At 40.5% G+C, this 11,500-nt stretch overlaps 1 protein-coding gene across 3 annotated transcripts in view; it reads left to right on the forward strand.

Annotated features, from left to right (window-relative positions):
* Positions 1-10,623, forward strand: part of RSPRY1 (ring finger and SPRY domain containing 1) — a 49,911-nt gene extending 39,288 nt beyond the window's left edge. For all 3 annotated transcript variants that reach the window (XM_021093906.2, XM_084959817.1, XM_021093907.2), the window contains exons 13-15: positions 177-329; positions 5,010-5,114; positions 9,057-10,623. In XM_021093906.2, the coding sequence (XP_020949565.1) occupies positions 177-329; positions 5,010-5,114; positions 9,057-9,153 (355 nt within the window). In that variant the 3' untranslated portion in view covers positions 9,154-10,623. The remainder of the gene's footprint in view (positions 1-176; positions 330-5,009; positions 5,115-9,056) is intronic.
* The last annotated feature ends 877 nt before the right edge of the window (positions 10,624-11,500 follow it).

An 11,500-nucleotide genomic window follows, 5' to 3' on the forward strand; every position in this document is an offset into this window, starting at 1 on the left:
GGCAAGAGCAGGATATTGTCTGATTCACAGTCCTGTATCGGTTAGTAAACAGAATCTGTCACCTTTCCTTTCTGCTAGGATATGACTTGTTCGGACTTTCTGAAAACCACTTTGTATGTATGAGCTTTACTTTGTTTTTATGAATTCTGTTGACCTCTGCTCATTTTTATTTGTAGATCTGGATTTTTTGCTGCAGCTAGTTTCATGTCATATCAACAATGTGAGTTCAATTTTGGAGCAAAACCATTCAAATATCCACCATCTATGAAATTTAGCACTTTTAATGACTACGCCTTCCTAACAGCTGAAGAGAAAATCATTTTGCCAAGGTAAGGCATTTACTTAGGCCAGCTCCAGACTTTCATTTGCATCTCATGAGAAATTAAAATAATTTGAGAGACTTTTATCAACTTTTGCAAATAATTTTGAAGGCCTGACTAAAAAGGATGGCTTCCTAGGAAATATAAATTACTAAAACAGATCCCAGAAGAGATATAAATAAAGCAATTATTTTTATAAAATTAATTGAAACAAATTAAGAGCTGTGTCATCCCCAAAACATCAGGTGTTTAACAGAAGATGTTTAACAGAAGATCTCCACCAAATCTTTAAATAACAGATAATTTCATTGCTATTTAAAATGTTACAGAACCCAGAAAGAGCACTTCCAAGTAAGTGGTCTAAGCTGGAAGTAATACTGGTATAAAAATCAGATAATAAGACACATGCGCATACACAAAAATCCTACAAACGAACTTAACTTGAATGTCAGTATAAAACTCTTGAATATTAGAAAATCAAGTGCATCTTTTTAACAGACTTGGGTTTATTGAAAGAGACTTATTGTTGGGTTTTAACGACGTGACAAAGATGCCAGCACTGTTCTACAGCCATTAGGACAGTGAATGCCATCTTGGATAAAATTTCACAGCCCTTTGCCAAAGATGTGATTGGCATTAATCGCATCCTTGGAAGAATGCCTGCTTTTCTTCCTTATGAGATGAACGTTGTCTGTTCTTTAAGCTGGGAAAGACTGCAGCTGCTTCCTGGTAATTACTTCTAGTTGAAGTTTGTTTCACAGTATGAGCCAAAGTTTATCACTTTTTAACAGAGCAGCCTCCTGGGCCTGGGTGAGGAAGGGTGTTCCTGTTGCTAATGCCAGATGTGTTGTGTCGATGACAGAGTCTCTCTCAGCAGCCAATGGTGTAGCCACTGTTGGGCTTTTATGTCCTTAAAGGTATCAATAACGTAACACTGTAATCCTGGCTCCTGTTCGGGCTCAAAAAAGCCCGTCTATAAAGAGCCCTTCTGGGCTGTACTTCACCTTGGACTCAGCGTCCCAAGCCTAGAGCATGGCTCAGCAGTTTCCAGATGAACTAAAAATGTCACATAGTGACGACAGCCCTGCCTGCAGGAGTAGAGCTGCCATAATACACCAGGAAGGTATATTATATCCCAGCTCAGAGATCTGAGGTTCATGCCTAGAACTTCCCTTCAGTTTGTCTTGGTGCCTGACAGGGATTCTGAACTGTAAATTCCCTTGGTGGAAGTGTGCTCCCTCTTTCATCCGTCGTACCCCCTTACTTTCTTATGTAGCCGGTCCTCTTAGATGCAGCCTGTAATTAAGTCGGCCTTCTCATACACACATGCTAAAAGGAACGACTTACCCATCTGAGAGTTGCCCCTGGAGGCTGGCCTTCGGTAAAACTGCTTCAGCATTTAGTTAACCACCCCTGCAGAACTGAACTTTCCAAACGTCAGCCGGCAGTAAGCACTAGCTGTCTCAAGGTCTTTCTTGGGCAACTTCTGTGTACTTAGTACCACATCATTTTGGCACCCAAAGTGCAGCCTGCTTTGAATAAGAGCAGCAGAGTTACAAGCTAGGGCAGTTCTCTACTGCACTAGACTTTGTTGTCTCTGACAGTGACACTGAGATAGGAGTTGTCAGAGACTAATTGAGTGGCCTCCTTAATGCCAGGCTCCTACTGGTACCTTGTGCCCTTAACATTACAGTTGCACTTAGTTACAAATTGGGGCATTAAGTGTGAATGTGCCTGCAGCTGATCTCTATGCCATTAATATTTTCAGCCCATGTTCTGAAAGCTTACATTCAGCTTTTAGAACATAAAATATTTTATTTTACATTCAAATATTCTAGAATATATTCATTCTAAAAGCTTTTATTCATTGGAACAGTATTTTCTGTCTTCAGGGCAGGAGCTCATGGCCCTGTTTCCACCTGGCATCTGTAAATTGTTCTGTATTGCATATACTCTGTGTTTCCACTGCTTCATCCATTCATTCTTTTTTTTTTTTTTTTTTTTTTTCTTCTTAAACTTTTTATTTGGAAAACTTCAAATACTCACCAAAGGGGGAAAAAAAAAAAAAAAAGGCGCAGTGAAGCATCATACTCCCACCTCTCAGCTACAGTAGTCATCCAGTCACGGCCACCTGCCTCTCCTACAGTTTTCTCTCATCTCTGTTAATAGCTCCGTTGTCATTCCAGTTTCCCTGGCCATAATCCTCGAGTATCCTTAACAAGGCAGAGTATAACTTTCTGCCATTTCCGTGAAAGATTCCTCAGCATATCCTGTGGGCTGTGCCTTTAGGATGTGTCCCAGATTCAACTATTTCTTGGCTCTCTTACTGCCTCCACCATGGCTGAAGCCACCATCATTTGCCACCTGTATTATTTTTGTCCTGCCCTCAAAGAGTCTCTGTTCTTGCCTTGACCCCTTTCAGTCTATGCAGCACAGCCTCCAGAATGACTGACTTTGTTACAGCATAAATCAGATCAAGTACTTCTCTGCTCAAAAGACTCTAGAGGCTTCCTATTTCACTTAAGATAAATGCTTAATGGAGTTCCCTTGTGGCACAGTGGGTTAAGTATCTGGCATTATCACTGCAGCAGCTGGGTTGCTACTGTGGCTTGGGTTCAATCCCTGGCCTGGGAACTTCTGCATGCCATGGGCACAGTCAATACAATGGAAAAAAAAAAAAAAAAAAAAAGATAAAAGCTGAAATCCTTCCGGGCTCTATAAGATTTCTCCCCTCCTGTATTACTTCTCTGACCTTATCTCCTACCCTCTCTCTCATGCTCCCGCTACTTCCGCTGTCCTGGCCTCCTTGCTGTTCGTGAAACACACCATGTCTGCTACTGTAGCCTTAGGCCTTTGTACCAGAATGTTCTGCTGCTAGAATTATTCCTTCTACTGGAAATGATCCAGTGTGTTTTCTAACGCTGCCCAGCAATTAACTCGATTCTGACACTCTCTACCTAGAGGTAGAGTCAGATCCCATGAGGAAAGGGCTCAGTCCTGCAAGCCTGCCCTTCTCTCCCACTTGAGATGCAATCCCAAGTCCAGGTTATGACCAGCTGGCTGGGGCCTGGAAGTTCCCATGGTGTCCTCCTTGGCTTTGATTAATTTGCTAGAGCTACCACCACAGAACTCAGGAAAACAGTTTACTTCTTACTAGATTACTGCTTTATTATAAAAAGATGGCACTCAGGAAGAGACTCTCTGTGTATGCCACCCTCCCTGCTTCCACATGTTCACCAACCCTGAAGCTCTTTGAACCCTGTCTTTTTGGGTTTGTACAGAGGCTTCATTACATAGGCCTGGTTCCTTAAATCCTTGGCCCTTGGTGTTTGAACTCAGTCTCTGCCCCTCTTCCCATCCTGGAAGGTGGTGGAGGGGAACTGAAAGTTTCAACCATCTAATCAACAGGTCAGTTCCTAACCCCATCCTTAGGTACTAGGGGGCTTTCAGAAAGTCACCTCATTAATATAGCAAAAGGGCTTTCTGGCTCTTTTAACTAAGAAACATCAAGTGTTTTAGGAATCTGTGCCAAGCATGCAGATGAAGACAAAATATGTACTTTTTATTGTAAATCATGGTTTCTCTACAAGATACCCACAAGGCTCACTCACTCACCCCTTCATGTCTTTATGTAAATGTCATGTTAGTGACCTTCCCTTGCTGCTATGTTTTAAATGGCTTTTAAAAAAAATTTTTTTAATAAAAAAAGACAAGAAAAAGTGGCATTATATTTCCTCTTGCTTTATTTTTCTCTATATTCTTTTTTTCCCCCTCACTCACTGCATATGGAAGTTCCTGGGGTCAGGAATCAAATCCAAGATGCAGCTACAACCTACCCCACAGCTGTGGCAACACCAGCTCCTTAACCCACTGTGCCACAGCAGGAACTCCTGCTTTATTTTTCTTTATACTGCTCATTAGCATTTAAAATTCTGAATATCTTACTTTTTAATCTGATTTTTTGTCTGTGTGCCCCCACCCCACCCCATCCCGAGTGTAAGCTTTCTGAAGGCAGAGATACTTTTTTAGTCCTCTCTTCACTGCTGAATCTCCAAGGCTTGGAACAGTACCTGGCATGAAGTAAGCCCTTACACAAACAGAATGAATCTTTCCTGTTTTTCTTGCCCATCCATCACGGCTGTACCTTCAGCAGCACAGTTCTCCCTGTTGCTTTTGCATTTCAAGCTGAGTGAAAGTCTAATGCAAGGCTTCTAATCTGAGGTGTCTAGACTTCCAGGGTTACTATGAGGGGCTCTCATAAACACCCTGAAAATTGTGTGTGAACTTTCCTTGGGAAATGCTCTGTGCATTTCATCAAACACTTAGAAATGTGTGGCTTAAAAGGTTAAATTTTGCTGGTCAATAAAGAGAGCCCTGGACTTAGAACCAAAAGATTTGAATTTGATTCCTAAACCTGTTTACCGTGAGTGACCTACACAAATCATTTCCTTGTCCTTTTCCTCTGTAAAATGGGACTGGCCATGCTTCCTTCATTCGCTATCTTAGAAAATCATTGTAAGGTTGAAATGAGATGTCTTGTGTGAAAACCTTACTGAGCAAAGCTTAAGGAATAAGCTTTGGTAGACTCACCACGCACAGAGCTTTTTCAGAACACTTTGTACACAGCACTGCCAACAGGCCGCATTTATTTGTTGATGAAATGAATTCCAAACTGTGCTTTCTTCTCAGGCACAGGCGTCTTGCTCTGCTGAAGCAAGTCAGTATCCGGGAAAACTGCTGCTCCCTGTGTTGCGATGAGGTAGCAGACACACAGTTGAAGCCATGCGGACATAGGTAAGAGGGTTTGTTTGGTTTGGTTATTGCCTCTTTTGTACAAAGTTTCATCCTGTTCTTGAATTGCTTTTATAGTATTACTAGTTCCATAGCTGTTCATCAAGGTTTATAATATCCAAAGTGGGTCGAATGAGAAATTAGAGTTTGCCAAGTAATACATGGCTGTCTTCCAGAAAGTACCTGAAAAAGAAGCTGCTTGATATGGAAAGCCTATGTTTTTGTTTTATTTTGTTTACTCAATACTTTTTTTTTTTAGGCCATGCCTGGGGCATATGGAAGTCCCTGGGCCAGGAATCAAACCTGAGCCATAGCGGTGACAATGCCAGATGCTTAACCTGCTAAGCCATGAGGGAACGCCACTCAATACCATATTTTTAATACAGTTTTCATTCACAAAAATGTAAAAGCTTTAATGTGATTTATGAGCCTCTTGGGCAGCCCTTTTTAGTTTTAGAGCCTTCCTGTTTATTTGTTATTTACCTTCCCAATCGTTGAGAAGGCAGCAACTGCCTGCCATCTAACCAAATATCAGCTGAATGAGATAAGGGCAGCTTGGATCCTAGAGAACAGAGTGTCTAAAGATCAGCAAGAACAGCAAGTAAGACAGTCCCTAAAAAGGCCATCCCAACGAAGGTTAGACAGGGAAAGAGGCGTAGGGGAGTGTTCGGGCCCTGGCCTGGCCCAGGCATCTGTGCTGATTGTATATGAGCAATACCCATGCTGAAGCTCCAGGCCAGCTGCTTTAATTCATCACATCCCATACTCTGCCTTGCTCTCATTCTTGACATAGCTTTAACTACCGGTCTCTAGGGGGCCAGAGCCTGGAGGAGCAGGCCCCAGTTTGTCCCCTCCGCCCCCAGGTCTGACGCAGCCTGGGGCCCTGACTCTGCCTCTGTACATTTTCTGTCTTATAAAATGGATTGTTATCTAATCAGCTGGTAAGGGACATACCTGCAGTGAGTTTATCTCATCTCACCCTTAGCTATACCGGTCTCTCTTCTGAAAGGAAGGCACTAACTCTAGCTGTGATTATTCCTTTGTATCAACTCTGCAGCCCAGAACTCCTCAGGATCTAGGTTTATTTATCTTTCAATTCTCTGGGCCTTCTTGGCGGTTTTGTTCACAATAAGGCTCATGAACGAAGGCTGACATCTAAAAACACAGAACCAGGTATCTTAAGTATGACCAGTCTCCATAGTAGATGTATCCAAAACACTATTGGAAAAGGACATTAAAAGAATTATAAGAACATTTAGCTCCACTTTCAGCACAATAACAACAATTTTAGAAGAGCAGAAGTTAGGAAATCTGGCTAAGCTGAATGATGTGAGCCAACCCCCTGGCAGAGACTGCAAATCTAAGCATTCCTGTTACCATAGAAGAAATTTAGATGATTATCAAAGCTACCTTTACCTTCTCCCTTAAAAGCACTAAGCCCAGAGGTTTTTGCAGGTGAATTCTTTCAAACTTTTAGGGAATAGACAAGTTCTATTTTAACTTCTCCAGCAGTTCCCATTGTGGCTCAACGGGTTAAGAACCTAAGTAGTATCCACGAGGATGCAGATTTGATCCCTGGCCTTGCTCAGTGGGTTAAGGATCCTGCACTGCCACAAGCTGTGGCATAGGTCAAAGGTGTGGCTCAGATCGAATGTTGTTGTGTCATAGGCTGGCAGCTGCAGCTCCAGCTCTGATTTGACCCCTAGCCTGTAAACTTTCGTATGCTACAAGTGTGGCCCAAGATAAATAAATAAATAAATAAACTTCTCTGGGCCACAGAGAAAATAGAAAAACCACAATACTCTTTTTGTAAAGCCTGCATGATCATCATATGAAAAGCTGATAAAACACACACAAAAGAAAACTTATGAATATAAATCTAAAAATCCTAAATAAATTATTAGCAAATAGTACCCAGCAATACAACCAAAGCAGGCTTATTTCAGGAATGCAGGGATGGTACAATATAGGAAATGAATTAATATAATTTACTCACTAGGCCAAGGGACAGAGGAGCAGGGAATTAACACTTTCTCCAAAAAGGCTGAAAAGGTGTTTGCTAGAATTCAGTGTCTACCCCAAATGGATGGAATACTACAAAACAGAAATGGATGCAGGGAATAAGACAGTATAAAATAAGAATGGATAGATACTTCCTTAACAATATATAAAAGACATATATATCTCAGCCAAACACATCTTTTTAATGGTGACACACTGGAATCATTCCAAGAGACGCTGAGGACAAGATAAGGATGTCTGTTGTCAGCACTGTGACTTTCATCGTATAAGCTAAAGCACTTAGATGAGACAGAGAGAGAGAGAGAGAGAGAGAGAGAGAAGGGATTGAAACTGCCAAAAGGCGCAAAATCATCATTTGGAGATGGTAGATTAGATACCTAGATACCTCGGAACAGACTGAAAGCCTGTGAGAATCCGTATGCCAACTGAATGGCTAGTTGGTTACAAAAAGATAAATAGCTTTTGTATGTATAAATAGTGACTAATTAGAACACATAACTGAAGATCCCTCTTACAGTAGCCCCCCTCCCCCCGAAAAAGCCTAAGAGTATATGCCAAGAACTATGTGGCGCCTATCTGAAGAAAACTTTTAAACTACCAGGGAATGTAAAGAAGGCTTGAATAATTGGATCTGGTCTTGGATAGGAAGATCTCTCAGTGTTGTAAAGATGACAGTTTTCCCTAAACTCTTAAGTTTAATTTGGTCCATTGAAAAAGAGCAACTTTTTTTTATGGAAATGGAAATACTAATTTAAAAGTTTATGCTACAAAGGCGAGAAATTTCTGAAAAAGAAGAGTTATGGAGAAGACCAACCCTATCTGCCATATCTCAAAATATATTAAAATAAATTTTAAATTTACAATAGCATGTATGAACCTGGAGGGTATTATGCTTGGTGAAATAAGTCACACAAAGAAAGACATGTACTATATGTTTAACTTCTGTGTGAAATCTAAAAAAATAAACAAATGCATATAGCAAAATAGACAGACTTAAAGATATAGAGAACAAACTAGTAGTTCCCAGTGCGGAGAGGGGAGAGACAAGATGGGCAGGCGATTAAGAGGTACAAACTACTATGTATAAAATAAAGAAGCCACAAGGATATATTGTACAGCACAGGGAATATAGCCAGTATCTTATAAATAACTCGGACTGGAGTATCACCTGTAATGAAACACTATGTTGTACACCTGAAACTAATATAATATTGTAAATCAACTATACTTCAATTTTTTTAAATGTTAATAGTTTGGGGGAGTTCCCATCATGGCTCAGTGGTTAACGAATCCGACTAGGTACCATGAGGTTGCCGGTTCGATCCCTGGCCTCACTCAGTGGGTTAAGAATCCAGCACTGCCGTGAGCTGTGGTGTAGGCTCGGATCCCGCATTGCTGTGGCTGTGGGAAACCTCCATATACCATGGGTGTGGCCCTGAAAAGCAAAAAAAAAAAGAAAAAGTTAATAGTTTGGTCCTAATATGTGAAAAGAATGACACAACAATGGAACAAGATAGAACCCGAGAAACAGAACTAATTTCAAGTAAAAATTTCACATGATAAAGAATCTGTGGCGAAAGATGGACTCTTCGGCAAATGATATTGGGATAGACGGCCAGCTGTCTGAGAAAAAAATAGCATTGTATCTCTACCTACATATATACATCTGTATGAATATGCTGAGTACATACAGACTTTCTGGAAGAATGCACAGGAACTTTTACTTATTCCTCAGAAGAGGAAGACAGAGGATCCGAAATGGAAGCGAGACTTGTTGTTTCTATGTTGCCTTTATGTTTTAAGCATGTGTGATTATTACCCTTTCAGTTAACATCCCTCTTCACATTTTAGGTTGAGTCAGCAGGTTGTCGGTTTGACCTTTTGAAGCATTGACCTAACTGGCATTTATGTCTTTCTCCTCAGTGACCTGTGCATGGATTGTGCCTTGCAACTGGAGACCTGCCCATTGTGTCGTAAAGAAATAGTGTCTAGAGTCAGACAGATTTCTCATATTTCTTGACACACGTGAAGAGGCACCATGGACTTATTTCTACTCAATTCCAGCCAATGTTGAAAAGAAAAACAAAGAAAAAAAAATCTCTAATCAGTTGTACGCACATTGAAACTTATAGCCATGGCCAGATTTTATGCTAAAAAATGGTAGTTTGTCAAAGACAAAATTCTCCTAGAATCTAACCCAACTTGCCAGCCCTGAGAAATCACTTTTAAGGCCAAGGAAAGCTGAATGCCAACAGCCAGGCCTGTGGTACTTCCATGAAAAACAGTAGGAGACAGTGCCCACCCCCACCCCCGAGTGCTGAAACCACACCAGAAATCTCCAGGTTGGGTTCATTTGATTGCTTAACACAGGATGTTTTGTCTCAGACTCTAAAGTTTTTACTTTGGGCAAAAGTCACTATGGAGAAGTCAATGACGACATTTCTGGGTTAAGTGTAACTTCTCATTGGTCAGAGAGCCACGGCGTGTTAAGCATGGATACTGCGCTGCAAGACTTGAAGCTGTAAGACTAGAATGACACAGGTCAGTACTGCAAGCAACATAGAGGGCCTGAAAGAAGGTGCACAGACTGTAGAAAAAATCCAATTTTTGATATTTCAGTGATTCCAAAGAACATTCTAGTTTTGTTTTGTTTTTTCTTTTTAACTGCAGAGAGTTGGTGGTATTTTCACATTCATGGTGTTTCTATCCAATTTCAGTACCCACATTTTGTGAGGAAAAATTGTTTTAACAATGCAGGAGGAATTCTTAAATTAATTGCAATGTTAGACTGGAGAAAATTTGGTATTTAGAGTATTTTTAAGGTACCATTGAATCAGGATTTTTTGTTTTTTGTTTAAAAAAATTCTTTTTAATCAGTATTGTTTTTGGAAGTAATATACTTTGAAACTCTTAACTAATAGTCTCAAAAACTCTTAGAGGACAGTCTGAGAGCACGTATTCCTATTGTTTAAAATAAATACATGTTTTCGAATAGTAAATTCAATCATGGATTGTTGACTATGTCTTCATCAAAAGTGTTATTCCCTCTCAGGGTCTCTGGTGAAGACCTTCAAGAGTTTGGTTTTTTCTCCCAGAAAATTGGAAGGTAGAATTGTAAATTCATAGAACTTATTTTATAATGGTGTACCTCAACAGCTGCCTTTCAATTTATGCCAAGTCCTTACTGAGTTTATACTTGAATAGTAAATATGTCTTCTGAGTTTTACAGTGTCTTAAATTCAATGCACATTTTTTTTTCTTCCTTTCCCACCCTTTCTTGTTTGTAGTTCATTCAACTGTCCTATTCCAGAGCTGATTTCCTTCCTGGCCGTACTTGTTGGGGTGCTGGATTTTTTTCCATGTCTTTAGTCTTCTGTAAATTCAAAAATATATATATAAATATATATATATATATAATGTTCTCTTCTTTAGCTTGTGGTGAATATAGTAATTTGCATTGATGAAATAAAACATTTGTTGCCTTTTTTGACTACGATTTCACAACTTGCATTTGTGCCTGCTGCTAAGGTTCTAAGCCATTATACTCTCTCTCAGGTTAAGGGCTACTTTCCAGGGTGGGAGAGAATTGCCAGGAGTATTGCTTACAACTCAGGTATTGGGACTATACATAGCATGATGGTTAGCCCTTAGGAGGGGGGCCCACCTAGGTTTCACCCCACTATGCCACTTATCACCATTATGCAAGTACTTCTAAGCCTTGGTTTCCTAATCTGTAAAATGGAGATAGTACTCACTTCATAGGGTTTTGTTTTGTTGTTTTTTTTTTTTTTCCTCATAGGGTTTCAGATATTTTACAAGGAGACAATGGGTTTTGTTTGTTTTTTTCTCTTTTAGGGGGGCTGCATCTGCAGCATAGTTGCCAGGCTAGGGGTCGAATCAGAGCTACAGCTGCTGGCCAACACCACAGCCACAGCAACACCAGATCCTTAACCCACTGAGCAAGGTCAGGGATGGAACCTGAATCCTCATAGAAACTAGCCGGGTTTGTTACCACTGAGCCACAATGGGAACTCCTGAGAAAATGTGTTTTTAAATGTTTAGCATGGTATCTGGCACATGGCTGAGTAAGTGGGTACCTGTTATCTTTATTCCCATTTGTTCTTGGAGCCAAAGACAGTGACATGGATTAAAGAGGGCCACAAAATTCTTTGACGTTCCTCTCCTCTATAAATGAAGTTTATGTCATCTCCCCTTAAATCTGGGAGGGCTCTGTGTTTGACCAGTTGAATTCAGTGGAAGTGATAGGTGCCTGTTTCTAGTCCTGGACCTTTTGTTAACTGGCAATTTCCACTGTCTCTTGAAATATTTGCTCTTGGACCTAGCCTCCACAGGGCGAGAAAACCCAA

The sequence above is a fragment of the Sus scrofa genome, chromosome 6, assembly GCF_054392235.1.
Source record: "Sus scrofa isolate SSC_HxYL_T2T_F1_AM1 chromosome 6, Sscrofa_HxYL_maternal_Yorkshire_Landrace_v2.0, whole genome shotgun sequence".
Classification (NCBI taxonomy): Eukaryota; Metazoa; Chordata; class Mammalia; order Artiodactyla; family Suidae; genus Sus; species Sus scrofa.